At 42.5% G+C, this 24,545-nt stretch overlaps 1 protein-coding gene across 7 annotated transcripts in view; it reads left to right on the top strand.

The window, feature by feature from the left end:
* DGKH (diacylglycerol kinase eta) overlaps positions 1 to 24,545 on the top strand; it is a 206,233-nt gene that overhangs the window by 127,239 nt on the left and 54,449 nt on the right. For 6 of the 7 annotated variants that reach the window (XM_069970557.1, XM_069970558.1, XM_069970555.1 and 3 more), the window contains 11 exons: positions 7,519 to 7,623; positions 8,625 to 8,757; positions 14,273 to 14,379; positions 15,204 to 15,329; positions 16,020 to 16,122; positions 18,769 to 18,931; positions 20,015 to 20,123; positions 20,810 to 20,949; positions 21,180 to 21,267; positions 23,356 to 23,447; positions 24,414 to 24,513. In XM_069970557.1, the coding sequence (XP_069826658.1) occupies positions 7,519 to 7,623; positions 8,625 to 8,757; positions 14,273 to 14,379; positions 15,204 to 15,329; positions 16,020 to 16,122; positions 18,769 to 18,931; positions 20,015 to 20,123; positions 20,810 to 20,949; positions 21,180 to 21,267; positions 23,356 to 23,447; positions 24,414 to 24,513 (1,266 nt within the window). The remainder of the gene's footprint in view (positions 1 to 7,518; positions 7,624 to 8,624; positions 8,758 to 14,272; positions 14,380 to 15,203; positions 15,330 to 16,019; positions 16,123 to 18,768; positions 18,932 to 20,014; positions 20,124 to 20,809; positions 20,950 to 21,179; positions 21,268 to 23,355; positions 23,448 to 24,413; positions 24,514 to 24,545) is intronic. The other variant, XM_069970556.1, reaches the window with a different exon arrangement.

The following is a 24,545-nucleotide window of genomic DNA, read 5'->3' as shown; positions in this document are numbered from 1 at the left end:
TACAAAACACTACATCCTGCAATCTTCTCTCGCCAAGCTCTCAGATAAGCACTGACCTTTCTGACTTCTAAATCCAGCGTTTTGTGTGCCAGACAGTCTGCAAACTGTACAACTTCTTGTCTGTTCTCTCTGCTCACTCATCCCCTATGACCCCTCCATAGGTTATAACTGGACTCTGCAAACCCGTCTTCACTTTGTTCCTCTGTGATGAAGACGGCTTTGCCTAATAATGCACAGATAAAGAAAAGAAAGGGGAGGGCGTTGATTGGGAAAAAGCTCTTTGAGTACAGGAAGAGGCTTTTTTTCATTAAAAAAAACCTATTACAGAGTTTCTTGAGATCACTTGTACCATTAATTTCTGAAAAATAAATAAATAAATGACAGTTACACTTAAAGTATCCATAATGTGTTTATGTCACTATGTGGTTATTTGTGTGTGAAACCTCTAAACACTGGATAAAATGGAAAGGAAGTGGTAGTGGGAAACAGGTTTTAAAAAAGAGATGGTTTCGGTTAGTTAAAGGGGTAGTGTGGCGGTAAACAATTATTCACAGAATAACACACATTACAAAGTTATACAACTTTGTAATGTATGTTATGTTTGTGAATCGCCCCTTTCCCGTGTCCCACCACCCCCACACGTGTACCCGGAAGTGTGGTGCGCCCATCCGCCATCTTGTGCCAAGACGTCATCTTCGGGAGGCCGGCCGAATCGCTGCCGCCGTCCCTGATGCCAGCCTTACTCTGCCGTGTCATAACTGTGCTCAGTGGCAATTGGCTGAGCACAGTTATGCTCAGCCAATCGCGGATGAGCATCTGATGACGCTGCAGAAGGCGGTCGGCAATAGGGACGGTCGGATCGGTCCGTCCGAAGATGACCTCTTGGCACAAGATGGCGGACATGCGCGACACGGATCAGGTATGTATAATGCACCACACTTCCGGGTACACGTGCGGGGGTGGTGGGACACTGGAAGGGGGCGATTCACAGACGTAACATACATTACAAAGTTGTATAACTTTGTAATGTGTGTTATTCTGTGAATAATTTGTTAGCGCCGCACTACCCCTTTAAGAAATTAAAATATTCTAACATTCTGAGCACTTATTATAGGCTACCAGTTCCTGACACGTTTCAGCTCTATTAGACCAGATTTACATGCAGGGCCATATTTACCACTAGGCACTCGTGGTCCGATGCCTGGGGCAGCACCAGGGAGCAGGTGGAAAAAAGATTTTTTTTTTGTTTTTATTTTTATTTTTTTTAAGTCTCCCACCTCCTGTTCAGACTTGCCAGTAAATCTGGTGTCTTTTTGAGGGGGGGAGGTATGGTCAGGTCTGATATGGCTGTGACGCCTGGAGCTATTACCTACCTATTTCCTTCAGAAAATATGCAGACGGCTCTAATCATTGATTCAATGTGGAAATTTATGTTTTAAGCTGTTAAAAAACATGAAAATGCGATTCAGACAATGTTTCTTCATGTAGAGAAATGCATGTGGCCGAAACCACTCTCCTCCACGCTCCGCAAGATAGGCGTCTTCCGGTTTAGTGCCTAGGGCAGCAACAGCTGTTAATACGGTCCTGTTCACATGTACCGCATCACAGCAGTTTTACGCTGTGAGTTCTGCAGCAAAATGTGCTGCGATGCACTGTAGTTTTATTTCCAATGAATCTACATTCTTGTAGCGGAATGAATATCAGACAATGTAGCCCCTGTCCATTTAACCTACCACTGCCAACCTAATACATTACATGTCCACCCTCCCACTTGCTTCTCTGGCTTCCAACTCCCTGGTGTCCTGGACACCCAACCAGTGGCTCCGGCAGCCAAAGAAGTAGGCGGGAGAGTGGGCAGGTAAAATTTTAGCTCTGCAGCGGTGCTTTAAGTGGGGAGGGGCAACATTCTGGAAGTGGAATGAAAATCCACTCTGAGAATGCAGAGCCATAGAAAATGACACTAAAGAGCATCGCAGTGGATTTACTGTAAAACCTGCTGTGTAGAATTCACTGTAATGCGGTATGTGTAAAACTGGCTTAAAGGTGTATTTACATGTTGCAGAGTTTTCTACAACTGATTATTTGTCCCATTCATGTTAATATGGCTTTTCCTACAGCATTCACTTAGATTTCTGCAAGTCCCATTTAGTTGATGGGGACAGTTGCAGAAATTTGTTTCATGTGAGTTCACACTTATAGGTCTGAAGCCAGAAAACACAGAATCACTGAATAGTTAATATTCAGATTAAGATTGCTTTATTAACATTGCATGGAACCTGGTGGATCTGAGCATTTTTGTTTGATGTTTAACCCTAAGTAAGGGTATGTTTGCCCTTAGCAGCCACAGTGTGTTTGAAAACCGTCATCGGGTTTCATCATAGGTCAGTGTAGTTTTTACTCCTTCTTGACATTTAAAGCGACTCTGTACCTACAATCTTAGCCCTCCAAACCACTTGTACCTTCGGATAGCTGCTTTTAATCCAAGATCTGTCCTAGGGTCCGTTCGGCAGGTAATGCAGTTATTGTCCCCAAAAAATACTTTTAAGGGTGCCTTCACACGTACCGTATTGCCGTGTATTTATCGCTGCGAGTTTCTCGCACATAAATCCACAGTGATACTGATTGCTATCAAGCCATTGTATGTGTATTCTCACTGCGTGTGTGGTGCAATTTTTAAATGCGAGTTTTGATTGTCATATGATTTTCACAGGCGAGTTCAACACCACAAAAAGCGCAGCTACTTTCATGCAAGTTTGATGCAAGTTTTGTGGGAGAAATAAGCAGTCATACGGTACGTGTGAAGGCACCCTAAACTTGAAGCCCGTGCCAAACGGGAGTATCTGTGCCCTAACTTTGCACCACCGGAGGGGTCCCTCCTCCCCACCCTCTTCATCATTAGGAATGCCACTGAAACATTTTTTCCATGCTAAACATTGCACAGGTCCTTAACGATCCAGCCCATGTGCCAGGCTGCTACAGGTGGGGAGTAGAAGGCAATCTGCCTGGAGCATTCCTAATGATGATGAGGAGGAGGGACGGAGGGGTGGTGCAAAGTTAGGGCACAGATACTCACGTTTGGCACAGGGCTGCAAGTTTAAAAGTATTTATTTAGGACAATAACTCCATCACCTGCCAAACGGACCGCATGACAGATCTTAGATTAAAAGCAGCTATCCGAAGGTACAAGTGGTTTGAGGGAGGGGGGGGGGGGGTCAGATTGTGGGTACAGAGTAGCCTTACATGTATCCATGCTGAATGTGGGGTCTGCTATTTGCTGCTAGTACCCACTGTCAGTGACTGGTATCAGAGAGAACCCTGATCATATTCATGTATTCCCATAAATGCTGCAGTCAGTAGCGTAGACAGCATCTAAGAAGTTAGGTGTTCAGTATTGCTCTAATATGAGCTCTGGTCACCCACTGACAATGCAATCATGGCAGACTGGGCCTTGTGAAGGCTTTCATGGCTGCCATGTTTGTCTTTCTTTTATACCATGCCATATATAAGGTGTAATAGGAGATGGATAAAATAGAAGAGTTATAGGAGTCAGAATATAGTGATGCAAAGCAATTTAAATAAAAAAAAGTTCAAAAAGTACTGTGTGTCCCACAAGAAATAAGACCTTATCGGTAGGACATTGATGATTAAAAAGGAAAACAAGTATGGTTTAACAACAAAAGCAGAAAACAAAAACAAATTGCTGTGGGGTGAATGGGTTAAAATAAATTGTTAGTGTTATTGTTTTACAGATAAGAACCCTCTTTGCTGGTAAAACTGTGCCGTCATTGAAAACCTTGTAGATTTATTTTTTTCCATTTTGTTTTTTTGCTGCGGCCTCTACATGTGCACCCAGCCTGAAGACTTTCTTGGATTGGTCAAATTGATTACTTCAGTCTGGCATGTTTGCCCTAAGGGCAAAATAAGGTTATAAAGGTCTATTAATTCTGTCTCTTATAGTACCTTCAATGTACAAACAATGGTTATGAGAAGCCCACTGCAGGTCTGCACCTCTCTGCTCTTTATTAAAAGCTAAATGATAAGCTCAGCTTTTTAGCTTAGATCTTTTCAAGACTGAAGGCTTTTTCCTAGTCTTGTTTTGCCTTATTTCTAAAGTCCCTTTAAATTGTCACATTCTGCACGATCAGAAACAGGGCTGAAAGTAATTTGTGTGTCGTCTGGGGCCCAGAATATGTGGGTGACGTGCTGTTTGGCTGTAGCATGTTACAGGGAATCCTTTGCATGATGTCATCATTGTCCATTGTTGACCGTGGTAAACATTACATGCTTGTTAGGGCGGCCGGGATTAGATTGAGCTTTAATGACTCCTCTGTGTTCTGCTTCATGAGCTGTCCACTGGAAAAAAAGAAGACGACTGAAGTAATAAGGCCTGCATTTGGCTCCCAGCTAATGAGGAAAAAATGGTTCTTTGCATTAAGAATTTATTGGGAAGAAATCTGCTGTTGTTGAGCTCAGCCACAAGGAAACAGCGACCAAAAGAAGCAGTTATATGACTTTACAGATGAAGAGAGAGGCTCTTGTAGTTTTCATATGCTTTTCTTTTCTACTAGTTGCAAGCAGATGACATCTTAAAGAATGTGTCTATCCTTTCCTGGAAATGCTGACCTTATTTCCTGTAGCTTTAAATAGCAAGCCGTCCATCGGCTACCAGTATGAGTGGATCACAGCGCTAAACATAGCCCAAAACCACTTATTGATACTTTAGAAGCCAGAACCTGAAAATTATGTATAACACAGATTTTATACTTCCTGTGACAATAACTATTATGCAATGGTTATTTTCATGTTTCCTGTCCAGAAAAGTGCTTGCCATGTAAAATGTTACCCCTCCCTAGTGCCACGCATCCCTCTAACAGTACTATTATCTTTTAAATAATATCCAACCATTGCTCTTATAGCAGTGTTCATCCTGAGCTCTCTGGTGCATAAATGGCATGCCTGGAAAATGGAACCTAATGGCAAAGCTGTAGTAAGCAGGGGAGCGTAACCCTGAGTGAAAAACACACATTTATGTTCCATTGAAGGTCTGGAAAAGTGCTACTGTTTTTTTTTACCCTACATCTGTTTCATATGTAGGAGACCAAAATGATTGGGATTCCGATAAAAGTAAAAGTATACTGAGGCTTTACACAAGAGGACAGCTCTTTTTTAAAAATCTCCAGGAGGAATGAAAAAAAAAAATAATCATAAGAGTTGTCCTCCAGCATTGCTTTTCCATAAGAAAAGATTTTTCAAGGCGTGATACTTTGTAAAGGATTGACGTGTATCTAATTTTAGGTACTTTTTTGTCTTGGAAACTCCTGTAGATGCTAGAAGCAGTTGGTAGTGGTTGTTCCCATGCTGACAGTATTCCAGAGGAGTGGTATTCAGCCGCTGTGCCACCCACGTTTCTATACATGTCAGTTACCTTTACATGTTCTTCCTGTTATGGCTCAGCTCCCTATAGCGCAAACTTACTGACTCTTATCACTTCCATTACATCACTGTCTTAAAATGAAATGCGCTTCTCAAATCCAAACAGCAATCTTGTTTTATAGTAATCTCGGTCATTGTCGAAGCTGACTTTTGCCTTGTGTTAAGGTCCCATGATGGAGCCCTATGTATATTTCAGTAATCACTGTAGTGGAAGTTCCATAGGGCTCCATTATAATTGTCTCCATCGCTACTTTAGCAGTGAGGTGGAGAAGAAGAGGCAGCACATGCCTGCCCCTTCATTCTAATCATTGGCAGGGGTCTCAACGCCTGGACCCCAACCAATACAAACCTCTGACATGTTAGAAGTTTGTTTAAATGAAAGGTACCCTTTAAAGAAAGAAGTTTTCTATACTGACATAGAAAGGGATTCTTTACTATAAGAGCAGTATGACTATGGTACTTTCTGCCTGGAGAAATGGTCAGGGAAAACTCACTGAAAGAGTTCAAGGATTGTCTGGATACCTTTCTGGATAACTATATTACAGGTTATAGTAATGGAGTCTGCATGTTTTTTCCCTTTTCTCTGAATCAACACTATAGGGTAAATAAAATAAAAAGTCTTATTTCAGACTATAGGGGGAAAAAACACGTTCTGCTCCTTAAGACCAAACTTGGCTGAATTCTTAGGTTAAGGTTCTATTGGGTTTAAGAAGAAAAATTGTAGACAAATTGAGATTATTTTAAAATAGTCCAAAATTAACCACATTGGTCCTGGTAGAGAATGTGAAGCGGTGATGTAGAGTTGACTATATAGTCCATGGTTATAGTAGCTGAGAGCTCAAAGCAGGAAAATATTCATGTATAGAGTTAGCATTGTCAATACTGTAGATCTTTATGAATTTTATGGTTGATGTATTAAAGTATATTATGTTGATGCAGGTATGATTAGAAATTGTCATTGTCTCTCAGTCCGGTGAGTTGCAAGATATAGCTTTACCTGCTTGGGTAGATGAAGGGCATTGTTTAGGAAGAAAAACAATCCATTGTACAGATATAGAAGGCGAAAAGCTGCTCATTTATTTTCCCTGTTGCTGACTTTTGTTCCATCACATCTCTCCCACACTGTTTCGATTCGGTCTGCCCCCCTTTCCGTGACCCAAGCTCCCACATTTGATTTGCATTATCCTATAGACTGTGACCGTGTGGTAAAACCCTTATAATACTGATGGAACCTTTTTTTAGGTTTCTATTACAAAAGAGTATATACTTCTGTCAGAAAAATAGGAAAATGCCGTTTTATTCTTATTTGACTATTAATAACATGATGGTTTCAGTTCCTTTACTAGTAAGATGACTGCATCCAACAAATACAATACTTCCTTATTTCTTGAAATGATTTGGCTATGGGATATAAATATAGCAGAGCAAAGAAAATCCTGATGAAATAGAGATTGTATTTAGTGATTCCTAATTGAAGTGTACTGAATAGGATGTCTGTATAACCACATTACTTGTCATTCTGTACAAGGCAACTACTGCTGAAATTGTGACCTGGAGCTATACAGGTACAAGTAGTAGCCAACCAGTATTTTACTAAGCTAACACTTCGATGTAAGGAGTAATTATAATGTACACAGGCTCGGGGAGTTCTCAGTGGTCCTATACATCACAGGGGTCTGTGTGGGTATATGAGCACAGTGTGTTGTGAAGCCATTCCCAGCCAGCTCTGCCATCATGTAGCCTCTCGAGTTTTATCAGGGAAGACTTTCTGCTCCTTTCTTTCCCTTCCGTAACAAAATCTTATAAATTAGTCTGCTGGGATCAAGATAAGTCTTGCTTGCGGTGGTTTACAATGAGATGAAAGTGGACTCTTCTTTCCCCCACTCTCACACGCGGTATTTTTCATCAAGACACTATGCAAAGCTTAAATGATTATGCAGCTCGGAAGAACATCTGATCAGAGCAAGAGAAACACGTTCCCTGGATATCCGCGCAGCTTTCACAGCTCTGCCACAGTTGTTTAGTACAGTTAGATCTGCAGATCCTTATTATTTTCTCTTTTGTTTTTTTTCCCTTCCTCCTCAGATAATCACTCCTTTTAGAAGACTCATATTGTGTGCAGAGAACAGGAAAGAAATGGAGGATTGGATCAGCTCATTGAAGTCCGTGCAATCCAGAGAGCATTACGAGGTAGGCAGTTTGTTAATGTGATGCAATGAAACTTGTGAGATGTATGGAGCGGTGACTTGAGGTGGTAACAGCTGGCTCTGGCAGTAGGGTTCTTACCTGACTGCTGTTTGTATCGGTAGGGCCACGTATCTTCTGACCACAAAGTAGCGGGCTGGCTGGTATACAATTTAGGAAGTCCAATGTGGATATTCCACTGCATTTATATGGACCTCAGATAAATGATTCTAGCAGTCCAAACATAGTTTCTTATAGTAGGTTGAAAAACAAGGTGAATTGCACATTGGTCTTTTGAATGCTGTCTTAAGAAATTTGTTTATTGAAAGTCAAGTTAAACTAACATTTTGGTAATAGTCGAATCAGTCACGATAGTATGAAATGAAAATGATATTTTCACAGATTTCACAGGCTTGTCTTCTAGACAATAATCTGCAATATCTGCATTTGGCCTCTTATCTCATTTAAGGCTCTGCTCACATCTGTGTCATTCCGATAGTTCAGTTCTATCATAGTTGCAGAACAGCTGGACTGAGCACTAGACCTGTCACATGATTAACACCAAGAGGGACCTATGGATCACAGTGACTAAGTGGGCTCCATAAGGTTCCCTTGTAGTGACAGTCGCTTTGACCGGAAGAATAAAGCTGCATTGTTCTTCTCATCAAATGTAACAGTATCTGCTTCAGACATAGATGTGAACACAGCCTAAGAAAGCCTCCCTTCTGCTCAATTCACACCCTCCTCTCGCACATAAACACTTAGAAATCTGCAATTATATTCTCCATAAGTGACATCATAAATTAGGTCCTAAACTTCCCAACCCCATCCAATGTTTCTTTTTTTTTTTTTTTACCATTGTCCTAGCATAAAGTCTATTGGCTTCATGTTTAGACCCTTAGATCCTGCTCTTTTCTTCTGCCTTTGTGCTTGTAGATTGTCAATGCATAGAACTGACTTAGCTGTAGTTGTGCTGCCAAATTTTGTCTCAACTTCTCCCTTGTTAGACCGCACAGTTTAATGTGGAACATTTCTCAGGAATGCATAACTGGTACGCCTGCTCCCACGCCCGCCCTACCTTCTGTAATGTGTGCCGAGAAAGCCTTTCTGGGGTCACCTCTCATGGACTGTCCTGTGAAGGTATGTGACAAGTGAATTGGGCATCGACCATTTTATTTTAAATTGCATGTATTAAAAGGAACCATTCAGCATGATTGTGGTGTTAGGGTTCCCAGCAGCACAATGTATATTTACTGTGCTGCTCGCAAAGCATAGTGGCCTGCCTGCCTGTAAGTCACCCCTGCACTGTACGATGGCAGGCAGAGAGCCATGACTAGTTTTGGGCGACTCCCTACCCTGATGACTAGTTGCAGCCTCTCCCCCGGCTACGCACGGCGTAATAAAACATATCTTTCCCTTCTGTAAAGTTACTGCTGCGGCTGCTTCTGGTATGATCCGCAAGCAGCACAGTAGATCTATACTGTGCTGCTCGTTTCCTTTAAGCAACTGTGTGGTGCAAAACCTTTTGCATGAATAGGATGTTACAGACTATTTATAAGATAGACCCTACAGGCCATAGTATATGTGCTTTCAGGTGCCTGCTACTATTTTTCTCCCTGGTGATTTGGTAGTCTGTACTTTATAATTATTCTGGCCTTGCTGTAATAGAAATCATCTCCCAATGCACATATGCAGCATCAGTGGAGGCAGAGCTGCAAGTAAGAGGAGACGGCAGTAGCCTAAAACAATGATAGACAGAGGGTGTGTCCCAGGATACCTCTAGGCACTCTTGTAGTCACTGATCCTAGCTCTGCCCTTACGTAACTGAGCAGCCATAGAGCAAGCCCTGGTAAATGGCCGATTTACATCTTATAGTTAGCGACTTACATATCATGTTTGATCTGTGACTAGACAGTATTTTAAAGCCTTGTTCCCGGTTAAACAGAGAAATACTGTTATTATGGAAGAAATGTTTTTTTCTATCTTTTATGGTTTTTATGTTAAGCAGTGGCTTCAACTCTTTAGACTTGGATTACTTGTGCTTCCCCACACCCACACCACCACTCTACTTTTGACCCCGCAATAATTGGGCTGAAATGATGTGGTGCATCCTTACATATGGCACATATTTTTAAATCTTTTTTTTTTTTTTCCAAATCCACTGGTGTCACAAAAATTTACAGTAGATTTGTAATTTACTTCTATTTAAAAATCTCAAGTCTCCCACACTTAAGGCTCCTCAGTCCTCAGTCTCAGGACTGGACGATAGAATAACAGATTTAAAGGTTATGGTCCTCAAAGGTCACTTCCAGAGTGACAGAGAGAGGAAAGTGTGGGAATTCAAATTGATAAAACATTCAAGTCATTAACACATGGATTAAACCTGGCACCTGACACTCCACAGATAAGACTGAACTGACCAAGAATCTTGGACTTCCAAGTAAGCTTTATGGTATATTCACACGAACGGACTCGCAGCGAGATTCTTGCTGCGAGTCCGGCAGGTCCTGGCAGTTCCCACACACTATATACTCTGAACGACCGCAGCGAGTATGTAATTCTACCGCCCTTAACCCCTTCTGCTCCCGCCCGGCTCCTCCGCTGTAAGCTTACATTACCTCTCCTCGCTGCAAGGATCGTTCAGAACGCAGCAAGTATATAGTGTGTGGGAACTGCCAGGACCTGCCGGACTCGCAGCAAGAATCTCGCTGCAAGTCAGTTCGTGTGAATATACCCTTAATTTACAACAAGTCCTTTTTATTGCCCTGGCTTATCTGTGATGTATTTACGCCCTCATCCCCCACCCCCTTATTCACAGATGTCTCTCTTTTCTTGCTTGTAACATCCCTAAAATGTTGTGCTGTTTCTGTAAGTTATTCATTTGTGAACTTGTCTGACGAAGGGATCTTGTGAATCCCGAAAGCTCACTACTCAAGCAATTTTTTGTTTGCCGATAAAGGTATCACTCCTAAAATACTTTGATTACAAGTATTTACCACGATATGGATTTTTCTGGCTAACACTGTACCATACTATACATTTTTTTATATATCCTGCAAGAAATGTTTTCTTTTCAGTCTGATCCAGTGCTCTCTGCTGCCATCTCTGGCTGAGACAGGAACTGTCCAGAGTAGCAGTAAAGCCCCATAGAAATCTCTCCTGTCTCAGCCAGAGATTTCAGCAGAGAGCACTGTGTCAGACTGGAAAGAATACACCACTTCCTGCAGGACATACAGCAGTTAATAAGTATGGAAAGATTTGAGATTTTTAAATAAAAGTAAATTACAAATCTATATAACTTTCTAAAATCAGTTGATATGAAAGAAAAAGATTTTCACTGGACAACCCCTTTAAGTGCCCTATTTTCTCATTATTTTGCTCCATTGTTTGAACCCCTTTGTTTTCGTTGCACACAATACTAGACTAGATTTAGTAAAATGTACTAAAATTAGAAAATAACTCACATCTTCCATACAGTCATGTGATCTTGAATCGACCCTTATAAGATTTGAACTGCTGCAGGCATAAGGAAGACATGCTTATTGTGGATTATATATGTAAAAGCTCTCAGAAAACAAATATATTGGAATATAAAGTGAAAGTATTGAGTGTGTTTCCCATATTGGCAAGTAATGGTCTTCTGGTTTTAGTAAACTAATGGTAACTTCCAGACATCATTGGTCTGTGGCTGGAATGGAGCAGATAGAAAGCAAGGGGCTAATAGCCTTTTCTTTTAAGGAAGCAGCCTGGTTTCTGGCTACAAGCCACTAGAGAGAAAGGAATGGACTACTTTAAGCCCTGAAGTGTGATGAGGGAGTTTCCTTCTGTTTGTTTTCACTGTGGTGTAATGTTTAATTCCAGTAACTATAGATGAAACCTGTTTTACTAAATGTTCTGCTTTGTTATTTTTCTCAGTGTTTTCTCGATGTCATTCATCATTTGCTATAAACCATGCTGTTCCGCATACTCTACATAAACTCTATTGTGTACACTTTTTTCACACTATTAGGGAAAGTCCAATGTTTAACGTGTTTATAAGGGTAGTTGTAGCAAGCAGCCCATCACTTATTTCCTGCTTTTTTAGATATCTGTTTGTCCTTTGCTTGTATACGCTTTGCAAACATATCAGAGACCATATTTATGAGATAGTTGTTGGTCAGACTATATTTCTAAGATATTGGAAAGTCTTTCCCGACACTGGTCACTAGAGAGGAAGATAACTGGCTGGCATACCTGGTTGAATCATCTATCCCTAGCTAGCCTTGCATGATGAGAATGAGACTGGGATGTTACCAGACTTTTAACAGACAGTTACTTAATTCTTGATTCCCCCAAAATCTGCTTTTGGAAGAGCGCTGAGACCCTCTGCACATTAGACAATTAGTTGGTCCCATTAAAATTGGTGGGTTTGGCAGACTTTCACCTAATGTCTATGTGCACCTTATGGCTGCCTATGCACATGACATCACAGTCAAGAGAAGCCATGGATTTGGTGGTGGTCCAAACTGGCTGATTTTGGTGTGACCTGACAATTTCTGATCAATGACTGCTCAATGTTTATAGATACCCTCCGACAGATGGTAGGTATTAGGAACATTGGGTGTCAGCTGCCTGATTCTTTTGTTTTTGGAGAGAATTTTCTCTGTTCAGAATATATGGCCCAAACATTCATGTGTATGGGGACTCAAGAGGTGAACAACAGCTGTCGCCTGTCTACAGGTGCAACCCATAAGAAAGAATTAGCATGTGGAGTTTTAGCCGCTGCCCAAGGTGTCTGTGGTGCTATTTTCTCTCTCTCTATTGAAATACATGTACGCTGTTTATAGGGGATCATTGTTGGCCAGCAGCTGTGTAATGTATTTAGTAGAGATGGGCCGAACAGAGTTCGGTTTGGGTTCGTACTAACCCGAACCCTCGGTAATGATTCCCGCTGTCTGCCCGCTCCGTGGAGCGGGCGGACCGCTTGGAAAACTGGGATACAGCCATAGCCATAGGCTGTATCCCAGTTTTCCAGGCGTTCCTCACGCTGTATTCGCCTGCTCCACGGAGCGGGTAGACAGCGGGAATCTGCTGCTGAGCGTTCGGGTTCATTCCCTATAATATATATACTTTTTCTTTAGTATACTTGTAGAGAGCTGTCTGCATTCTTACATGCTCTTTCTCTGTTGTTGACAAACTTAAGAGCATTTTCTGTCAATTCAGGCAACTTGCAATGCTTTTGTGTTTGCCATGGAAATAACCTACTTTTTTCAATGTGAATTATCCTTTCCACCCATGGCTGATGCATGTGCACACTTAAAGGATTTCTGTTTAAATACTTAAATATCAATCGGGCATAACACCAAACATAAAACAATTCCATAAAAATAAAAAAAATCTGATTTTCTTAAGTGTTTCTTCTGTTGCCAGCGAATGAGTATGTGTTTAATATAAAATATAACAAGCTGCCGCTTGAGAGAGCCTGTTTATGCAATGATACGGGAATCAGTCAGGCAGGAAAGCCGCTATCTGTACACAGCCCATTATAAAGCCTGCCCGCTCCAGCAGATAGATCCTAAGTAATTGCTTGTCACTCTCTCTTCTAGATATATGTGCACTGGAATAGAATACCTTGCTGTCCTCACTCACAATAGTTTTCCAATATGGATGTGGATTCTTCTGTAGTCCCTCATGTATCTCTTTACATCACACACACTTGTAGTCTGAATGGCAGCTTCTGGTGTGTATACAACAGTAGCTCTGAAAATAGAAGTTTGCATACTGGTAGATCTGTTTTTTACTGCAATAAAAATTAAAGGCTAGATAACCCCCTGGCACATTAGTTATTTTTTTATATTTTGAATAGAGATAAGCGAATTTACAGTAAACTCAAATTCGCAGCAAACCCAATGGTTCAGCATTAGGCTGCATCCATCTTCTTCAGTCTGTAGGATTCAAATGCTGAGCGATTGGGTTTGTGCAAACGTGAACTTACTGTAAGTTCACTCATTTCTGTGAAATTGGAGGCATTGGAAGAAGAAAGATTTCAAAGAGTCTGTGAAATGCTCAAGAGTCAGCTGTGAATTTGCTGTGAAACAATACCTCCTAGATAGGGATGGTCCGAACCCGCTGAGGTTCGGGTTCGGCTGAACCTGAACGCTCGGCATCGGATTACCGCCGTCTGCCTGCTCCGTGCAGCGGGTGAATACAGCGGGAGGACTGCCTGGAAAACTGGGATACAGCCTATGGCTATGGCTGTATCCCAGTTTTCCAGGCGTTCCTCCCGCTTGATCCGCCCGCTGCACGGAGCGGGCAGACAGTGGTAATCATTGCGGATGGTTCGGGTTCGTACGAACTCTGTTCGGACCATCCCTACTCCTAGAAAAGGGATTTCTGCACGTTGTCCTCGTTACATTTGTCATTTGGAAAAACAAATTTTCATGTCTTCTACATGATACCAATATCATGGCATGTCTCCGCTGGATTCAGTCCGCGTGTCTGTGCAACAAGACAGATTTGATGCTGAAGTACTTAGAGATCATTACATATGTATGCCTGGGGCACGTTTACCAACAGCTGGATCAGACATAGCAGTTAATATTTAATGTTGCATTTAGTTTCCTTAATGGCATCAATGTAACAGCATCTACTAATATCTATTTTTCTATCATTTTAGTATGTAAATTTAAGGCTCATAAGAGGTGTGCTGTAAGAGCTACAAACAACTGCAAGTGGACAACACTAGCTTCCATTGGCAAAGATATCATTGAGGATGAGGATGGTGTGAGTATAGATGGTTGTTTGTACTTTGCATCTTTTTTCCTGTAAGGTTGTAATGAGGAAACCACTTAGGATATCCAGCATCATATGCTGGGATCCTCTAAGGCTACGTTCACATGTAGCAAAACTAGCGGTATTGTCCGCGGCGGATTTCCGTTATCCTCCCTCTCATAATGGGAGTCTATGGGAGGCGCGCGCAGCTGCTCTCCCCGCGCTGAAGAATGAACATGTTCATTCTTCAGCACGGAGAGACACTGTGAGAACAGCAGCGCGCGCCTCCCATAGACTCCCATTATGAGAGGGAGGCTAACGGAAATCCGCTAGTTTTGCTAAGTGTGAACGGGGCCTGAGGCTGCATTTACACGTTCTGTGTTCTGTTCGTGAAACACGGATGACCGGTGAATACCTGTCCTAGACCGGAAGCAGGGAAACTGTTTGAATCTCTGTGGCACTGTAATGAAGCAGGGCACATGGCTGTGTCTTTACAGATGTGCCGGGATTCAAACAGTTTTCCTGCTTCCAGCGTGATATTGATACATCATGCCGTGCAGGAAAAACAGCCTAGGATAGGCATTTTCTGGCCATGTTTCACAGACAGTAGAGTGAACATTTTAAAGCAGCCTTAGTGAGTTTTTTAAGCCTCTATAATTGGATCCCTATGCGTAAAGCATAGAGCAGTATGTACAGGTATCTTATGTTATTGATAACTTGCCAAAGAAAGATACTGTGCATGTCTGTGCTCAATATCAATAACATTCCATTAATAGTCCACTGCTAAAACCTCACAATAGCTAATTTTTTTTGTTTCCGACGGTTTTTATTTTCAGATAGCAATGCCTCATCAGTGGCTAGAAGGAAACTTGCCTGTCAGTGCCAAATGTGCAGTTTGCGATAAAACATGTGGCAGTGTGTTACGTTTGCAGGATTGGCGGTGCCTTTGGTGTAAAGCAATGGTGAGATCGATCAATAATTTTTCCCCCCCCCTTTATGTTAAAAACATAAAATTCTATATTTACCACCTTATTGATAACAGTAGGCTTAAATGTCTAAAATCGATTTCCGTTTTTTTGCCACTGTTAAAGTCATTAGACATTTGACATGGGAAATATAATTTTTGTGTATACTGGTAGATATCTAGAGTAAGAAGAAAAAAAGTTGGGCTATGTTTCAGGCTGCATGACTTCTTTAGTCATTTTCTGACTTCCTGGTATGCAAGTTGCAAATAGCTCCTGGCATTGGGCATTTCCCATGTGACCATGTTCCTTCCATTAATACATGTTGGATGTGAGCTCTGTGTCTTCTTGATGCTGCTGCCTTCACTAGCTGTCATATACAGCAAAGCTTCCCTTTAATACTGATTTTCCCCTTTCCAGCTATGAGGAGGGATCACCTCTCCTTTTGTGCTTTCCAGTCTTTCCTCTGCAGACTCCACCATGAATGCTCTCTACTCTCTCTACACAGATACACGGCTTATGTGGGCTCTCCCTCAGCAGACTCCAATATGTAATCTCCTCTCTTTTTATAGTCTGCTATTGTATAATTTGTTTGATCTGCCCTCTCTCAAAACTTGGATGTTTTCCTCCCTCTTTGCATTTCTGTGAACAATGTTTCCTTAGGCGTTAAATATGTTTTATGTTTTTTAGGTACACACTGCATGCAAGGACCAATACCCTCGTAAATGTCCCCTTGGCCAATGCAAAGTATCTATAATACCTCCTACAGCTCTCAACAGTATAGACTCTGATGGTATGTGCCTACAGAATGAAGTTTTTATTTAATCCTCCAATATATGCAGTGTTTAGGTATGCATCACTAAGGTCATTGCAATATGTTTTACTAGGGCATTTAGTATCTTAAGTATGTCATCATCTTCTAACTAAAGGTGAGCGAAGTCTTGTACATCGGGCTATTTCTTTTGTGTTTCTAAATAAGTCATTTGACATTTGACATTTTCAAGTAATCATTTAGGTTGTCTATGTTACAGATACTGGTGTATTGACCAGATGCTTAGAGTGATTAACCATTTAATAAGACCCTAACCTTAGGGTGGTATTACACGGGCCGATAGGGGCCCGATAACAACTGTAAATGAGCGCCGATCTGCTAGATCGGCGCTCGTTTACTGGGCCTATTACACGGCCCGATAATCGTTTAACAAGGCAGCCCTTGCTTAAACTATATACTTTACCTATCCACGCTCCAGGGCTGCTCCTGTGGTCTTCTCCCCATGTCCCGCGCGCTCTAGCTTCAAAACGGCCTGTCAGCTGACAGGCCACTCAGCCAATCACAGGCCGCGGCGGTCCCGGACTGTGATTGGCTGAGCGGCCTGTCAGCTCACAGGCCCTCTGAAGCTAGAGCACGCGGGACGCGAGAAGGAGCAGCCCTGGAGCGTGGAAAGGTAATGTATATTGTCAGTCGCCGGGCGTGCACCGCTATTACACGTAGCGATGCGCGGTCGCCGTTTCCAAAAATTTTAGTTTCTTACCTATATCAACGATCAGCCGATGATCTTTGTCATCGGCTGATCATTGTATTTATTACACGGAACAATAATCGCCCGAATCGGGCCGATTATCGTTCCATGTAAGAGTACCCTTAAAGGGGTATTCCCCCCAAGAGCTAAAAAAATGAAATGCTCCCAAACCTGGCCTTACTCACCAAGTCCCTCTGAGTATTTTGAGCCGTCTCCCATCTTTCTAGCTGCTGCCATTCCTGAGTTACAAGTTTTTCTAAAAGCCGATCTATATCCAAGATAGGAAACTACATTTCCCATCATGCAATGCTTCTGCCTGATGATGGTGAAGTAGCAGAGCTGAGACAATGAAGGAGATGATGACAGTGTAGCAGAGCTGAGATGGCGGTGTCGGTGTAGCAAAGCTGAGTTGGAAGTGACGGTGTAGCAAAGCTGAGTTGGGGATGACAATGTAGCAGAGCTGAGTTGGCGGTGACTGTGTAGCAGAGCTGAGTTTGGGATGACGGTGTAGCAGAGCTGAGTTTGGGATGACGGTGTAGCAGAGCTGAGTTTGGGATGACGGTGTAGCAGAGCTGAGTTTGGGATGACGGTGTAGCAGAGCTGAGTTTGGGATGACGGTGTAGCAGAGCTGAGTTTGGGATGACGGTGTAGCAGAGCTGAGTTTGGGATGACGGTGTAGCAGAGCTGAGTTTGGGATGACGGTGTAGCAGAGCTGAGTTTGGGATGACGGTGTAGCAGAGCTGAGTTTGGGATGACGGTGTAGCAGAGCTGAGTTTGGGATGACGGTGTAGCAGAGCTGAGTTTGGGGGGACGGTGTAGCAGAGCTGAGTTTGGGATGACGGTGTAGCAGAGCTGAGTTTGGGGGACGGTGTAGCAGAGCTGAGTTTGGGGGACGGTGTAGCAGAGCTGAGTTGGGGGGACGGTGTAGCAGAGCTGAGTTGGGGGGACGGTGTAGCAGAGCTGAGTTGGGGGGACGGTGTAGCAGAGCTGAGTTGGGGGGACGGTGTAGCAGAGCTGAGTTGGGGGGACGGTGTAGCAGAGCTGAGTTGGGGGGACGGTGTAGCAGAGCTGAGTTGGGGGGACGGTGTAGCAGAGCTGAGATGGTGAGTGCCGCGGGTGAAGGTGGTGCCCCATGGCTGATCATGAAGGGGGGGGGGGGTACCAATTGGTGATCGTGCGGTGGAAGGGTTGGGTGGTGATCGCGGGTCGGGTGCCGCTGGTGATAGGGGGGCGGAGCTTGGCACGGACGATCGGGGGGGGGCCTTGCCGCGGACGATTGCGAGGGGCGGAGCTTGTCGCGGGCGATTGCGAGGGGTGGAGCTTGTTGCAGGCGTTTGCGAGGGGCGGAGCTTGTCGCAGGCGATTGCGAGGGGCGGAGCTTGTCGCAGGCGATTGCGAGGGGCGGAGCTTGCCGGGGGGGCCGTGGGTGAGTGCGGAGGCTATGCCGCGAGTGAGTGAGGGATTCCACGGGTGATGGGGGGGGGGGGGGGCGCGTTTGGTTGTGGGGCGGGGGGCTGTGTGCTGTGGGTGAGTGCTGGACGGTGCGTCGGGAGGCTCTGGACACAGGGGGTGAGCTCTGGGCTGGGGGTAATCGGGTGGCTGCTATTAGTTAGCTGCGCTGATCACTGTCTCCCTCTCTAACAGCAGCCACCCCATCAGTGTTCTCAGTCACTTCACTGTGCTGGGACTGAGGACACGTGATGCCGTCTCGGAGGGTGCGGGCCAGGAGCAGGGAGTGTGTCGGGTTGGACTGAGAGCTGATGATTCTCTGCAATCCATGGGGGTGAATGCAGCTGGATAACAGCAAAACTTTGCAAAATCCTTAATACATTGATATTGGAAAGATGGAAAGCTACGGGTGGGCAACATATTAATGCAAAAATAATTTTGGGGGGAATACCCCTTTAATCTTGTTCCAGGGTTCTGGAAAGCGACCTGCCCTCCCTCTTGTGCTAGTCCTTTACTTGTCTTTGTGAATTCAAAAAGCGGAGACAATCAGGGTGTGAAATTCCTCCGAAGATTCAAGCAGTTGCTGAACCCCGCTCAGGTTTTTGACTTGATGAACGGAGGACCCCATTTAGGGTAAGACGCTACAAGTTTGTTTCTGAATAAATGTGTGAAAGTAGACATTGGGGGAAAGTTATCAAACAAGAAAGTTGTATTTTTTGGCGTAAAATGGCCAGATGCAAATTAATTTAGTCGCAAATGACTGTTTTGCGAATAAAATATTTGCATCAGGCCATTTTATGCCACCTTCGCCAGTGGGGCAGGGAGGGGGTGGGGAGGGGCAGAACCAGGGGGGGCGTGGACTTACGGTCCGCTTCATTTATAATTTTTTGCAACGAAAAATTATAAGGAAACCTACGCCAGCTCTGAGCTGGCGTAGGTTTCCTTGCGCACACAGTGGTGCACATGGGATTTATGTAGAGGCAATTGAAGATTAGCCATGATTAAGGCTGCGTGTCGCAGCTGAAACGCGTAGGAATCTTGTCGGGGGCATGCTGCAGTGTGTGTACGGGGACGAAGGTTTTGAATAAAATCCATTTTTGCAACCACTTGCTGGAAGCTGGACTCAGAGTTTTGTTGGATGCAATACGCCTCTACATAAATCTCTGTAGTGTCGGAGCTGTGGGGATATTTTACGCCCAGCACAAAAAATGCTGGACTTAATAAATGTCCCCCATTGGGCTTAATTTATTAGATGATTGTATAACTTTCAAAACCACTTTATGCTTATGAAACAAGCACATAACTAGGGATTTTCCCTCCATAGTTAGGATACATGTATTTGGAAAATATGTTTATAAACAAAAGTTAAAATAAATAAATATAGGAAAATTTAGTACATCAATTAGAAACCACCTTAGCAGACATAATTATAATGCATTAAACGACTTCACTCCCCACACTGATGGAACCTATGTGAAGAACAGGCAGAACAATGAACTTAATATAATTTTTTCATAGCCAATTTGTAAATGATCATATTAAGTGAAATACATTGCTCTTTTTTGCTTATTAATGACACGTGTCCTGAAGTTGTTTCTAAAGAGTAAAAAATGTTTGCTTTTTCTTATATATCCTCAAAATTTTCCTAAAATTAAATGTAAACTCTATAGCACTCAATGACCTTTAACTTTTGTTTTTTTGCTTTTTACTTTTTAGTTTACGATTATTTCAGAAATTTGATAATTTCCGAATACTTGTGTGCGGAGGCGATGGAAGCGTTGGCTGGGTTTTGTCTGAGATCGATAAGCTTAGTTTGCATAAACAGGTCAGTATACAATTCTTTTTACACAATATGGAACTGTGCTTAATTGCTTCTATTAAAATGTAGCACGTATGTAAATATAGAAACGTAGTTGCTTACCAGAAATTGCTTATTTATGGCCTGTTGTTGTGCTAACGGAAAATAGCAAATTTATTCACCTGTTTAATCCCTGCCGCCTCAATGGTGTATATGGCTGCAGTAATGAAGTGTCCTTATTCCTAGATCACCCCTGCAGCCAATCACTGGCCTCAGCGGTATATGGGAAGAGGCCACTGAGTGATTGGTATACACTAAGGGGGAGATTTATCATACTAGTGTAAAGTAAAATTGTCTCAGTTGCCCCTAGCAACCAATCAGATTCCATTTTTCAGAGAGTCTGTGAGGAATGAAAAGTGGAATCTGATTGGTTGCAAGGGGCAACTGACAGTTCTACTTTTCACCAGTTTGATAAATCCCCCCCTAAGTGTATACATCACTGCAGCCATGTAAACAAGGCCTGACTAAACTAATTTAATCAATATTTTTGATATGATATCAGAAGGACCTTATTCGGGTATGGGACTAATAGTAAATTAATTTTGGAAGACTGATTTGAAAAATGTCTCTAAATACAAAATGTATTCCTGTACTGTCGGTCTACTGTGTTGTACAATATAATCTTGTATGTCTCTGTATACCTGTAACTATAGTGTCAGCTAGGAGTCCTTCCTCTGGGTACTGGAAATGATCTAGCACGAGTGCTCGGCTGGGGTGGTTCGTGTGATGATGATACACAGTTGCCTCAGATATTGGAGAAGTTAGAACGTGCAAGCACTAAAATGTTGGACCGGTAAGATTTCTGTATGGATCAGAGCTAAACTCCATTTGTTGCAAAACATGATTTTTAATGCAATTTAAAGAATGCGTGTTTTTAGGTTTTAGTAGCTTGTCAATTAGCTAATAGCCAGCTCTCAAAATGTATCCAATATACTGACCTGTGCTGCCTGTGCTCCAGTGTAAAGAAAGCTATAGTAGTATGCATAAAAAAAAATTGGTATAATTTTAAACTTTTTATTTCAGGTGGAGTATAATGTCTTATGAATTGAAGTTACCGTCAAAAACCTCAATACTTCCCATATCCCCAGAAGAGGATTCAGAGGAGTGCCAAGTAAGTATGCTCCTGGTCTAGGCATCTGGATTCTGGGCATACTATAGTCCTTTCCATGGCTGAGATATAAGTATTTTTGTTAAAGGGGCACTCAAGAGAGTACGCTATATTCACACAGAGATGTTTTTTTTTTTCTATTGAAGATTTTTTTTTTATAGAGTTAAATCATACAAAAACAAGAGGCCCCTAATGGGAGGACCAGCCCTGACTTCCCACCCCTCTAACCCAATAACAAAAGTTGAATACATACAGACTCAAGTGCACTAAGCACATACCCAGACCCTCAGATAGCAGAATTTACATAATTTAATTAAGTAAAACTAAAAGAACTGTGTAGTCTAGTATGTATTTACAAAAATACATATGGAAAAGGAAGATAAAGGAGGACATGTGTTACTCAAATCAGCCCTAATCTGAATCTCGCAGTTCCCTAAACCAGAATTGCCCACCCGTAGCCCCCTAAATCATCTTTATGCAGAGCATTTAGCTTCCAGTTGATTCCCTTATCCATATTTACCAAACAATTAATCTTGTTAATAACTTTTTATTATGGCTAAAGCTAGCTTATGAAGGTCAGTGAGTCTATGTATCCTAACCCACATACCTGTGGCAATAGATCCATCTCCACATCATGCACCCTGGAGGCAATACGGAGTGTTTAGTTCCAGAAGTCCTCCTATTGGGTGCAAGACCACATAAGCATAAGATCAGAATTGGGTGAAAGGCAGTTAGTGCCTGATATTTACCCAATGTCTCACAAGAATTTCAGGGTTCTATGCATTTATACTCTAAATATAACTTTCAGGGTTCTATGTATTTATACTCTAAATACAACTTTCAGGGTTCTATGTATTTATACTCTAAATACAACTTTCAAGGTTTTTATGTACTTATACTCTAAATACAAATGTGATATGCAGTGTGCCTCGTTTAAATTCAGGTATAATCCACCAATGATAATCTTCAATGGGACCGATATATAATTCATGGATTATTATATTATTACTGGATGGGGAAAGTTTTTCAACACAATATCCAGAAGGAATGTATATAGAGTGTTTATTACTCTAGCAGAACTCTTGGTCATGTCAATTTGGGAGCAAATCGAAAATTGATATATTATCTGCTGGTCAATGTTGCTCTAAATGCTGTGGATTTTCTGTACAGAAATTCCACAATGGAAATCAAATTCCTAATTACATTTGTGACCCTATGTTAAATGTAAACTTTGGATAAGTATTTTTTATGCAAGTCACTTCAATTTTGGGTTTAAAGTGTATCTATCATTTTGTCGGCAAGGCAGGATACATTGTGAAAATGCTGACATGTATGTTGTCTCTCCTGATGCGAGTCGGGGACGGAACTCCTGGAAGTGCCATTGGCTGTATTGTAATACACTTTGGCCACTTTATAGTAAAATTGTTCAGTGTACAGTATAAGTAGGTGTAGTCACTGCAATTAGTGAGAGTAGCTCCCTGTGTACCTCATAGAGCTTAACTCAGACACCCCTTCTCCAGGCTGGGCTGTCCTGCTCTGTGGTGAGTCTGTCCTTAAGATGGCCAACTAGAGGAGCATGTGACCATGCCCCTCCCCCATAGAAATGCCTTTGTCCTGCATAGGCATATACAGGCTCAATAGTGGACACTGGGGGGGCGGGGCATGGTCACATGCTCCTCCATGTCAACCATCTTATGGACAGAATCACCTCAGAGCAGGACAGCACAGCCTGCGGGAGGGGAGTCTGATTTTAGCTCTGTGAGGTACACAGGGAGCTGCTGTCAGTAAGTGCAGTGAAGACACTGTACTAATAGTGTACACAGAACAATTTTAATATAAAATGGACAACCTCTTTAATATAATGCGCTTCCATTCCGTCTACCATCCACATGAGAGGAGGAGGAGATTTGATTATCCAAATATTACATTTTGATTAATCCGTTATCCGATGTATTACTTTCTTCTTTTTCTCTTGCTTTGTCTAAGGACCTTTTTTTTTTGTTTTTTTTTAATTCAAAACGTTTTGGTTTCATTGATCTTGATTATTTGATAATTTACTATATATACATTGAAGCATTGATTTGTTGCTAGTTTCAGATTTCTGCATATGAAGACTCAGTAGCCACTCACCTGGCGAAGATTCTCAATTCAGACAAGCATTCTGTAGTAATATCTTCTGCAAAGTGAGTAGCACTACACAAACCTTCCAGCTGAATGTTGAGTTGAATGAGTCTGTGATTTTTTTTTTGTTTCTGGGGATAATTAATATTAGGCATTTTTTTCCTGAGTTTCACAATTGTTTTGCTATTAAATCATAAGGATACAATTTAAAGGACACCTGTCACCCCCCATGTCGGGGTGACAGGCTCCCGACCCCCTGTTAGATCCCCCTATACTTACGTGATCCCGCCGGGTCCCGCTTCCTGAGCCGGCCGGGTCCCGGAGATTTCAGCGCCCGAAGCCCGGCGCGCGCGCGCTGACAGCAGAGTCAGATTCCCATAGAGAATGAATGGGGAGTCCGATGCTCCGTCATTCTCTATGGGCATCGGACACATCTCTCTGCGCGCGCGCCGGGCTTCGGGCGCTGAAATCTCCGGGACCCGGCCGGCTCAGGAAGCGGGACCCGGCGGGATCACGTAAGTATAGGGGGATCTAACAGGGGATCGGGAGCCTGTCACCCCGGCACGGGGGTGACAGGTCCTCCTTAAGTACCATAGAATTTATTTTTTTTATTCTTAATTTTATTGAGTTTTAGTGCTTTAGTAACAATTTGTTTACACTTCAAATAGCTGCACAGTGTGTTTTTAAACTTTAATATATGTGTTGTCCCAGTTTGCTTAGTATAAGGCAAATAGGCAGAGTAATATAATGTGAGATACATTTATATTTAAAAAAAAAAAAAAAAAAAATTACCCATGTGAAGTGGTCTGTACCAGTGATAAACTGAGTAGGAGATATGTTCCATGCACTGTGGAGCAGACCACCGCATCTAGATAAGAAGGGGTTTTAACTACACCCGAAGCAAGGTAGAAATCGGAAATGGATAAAACATTTATGAGACATCAGCTCTGTATAGCTAGCTAATGTTGTGCAAACATGCGCCTCATTCCCAACTTTTATAAGCCAATTTATACATTTTTTTCCTCAAGGGTTTTGTGTGAAACTGTAAAAGATTTTGTGGCAAAAGTTGGTAAGACCTATGAAAAACCGCTGGAGAATTCAGAAGAGGCAGAAGTGATGGCAATGAAGGTAAGCCGCTTCTTCGTTTTTGTTAGTAAGTG

Source organism: Dendropsophus ebraccatus, chromosome 5, assembly GCF_027789765.1.
Source record: "Dendropsophus ebraccatus isolate aDenEbr1 chromosome 5, aDenEbr1.pat, whole genome shotgun sequence".
NCBI lineage: Eukaryota > Metazoa > Chordata > Amphibia > Anura > Hylidae > Dendropsophus > Dendropsophus ebraccatus.
Note: the sequence above shows the minus strand (reverse complement) of the source record. Positions and strands in the feature narration are given on the sequence as shown.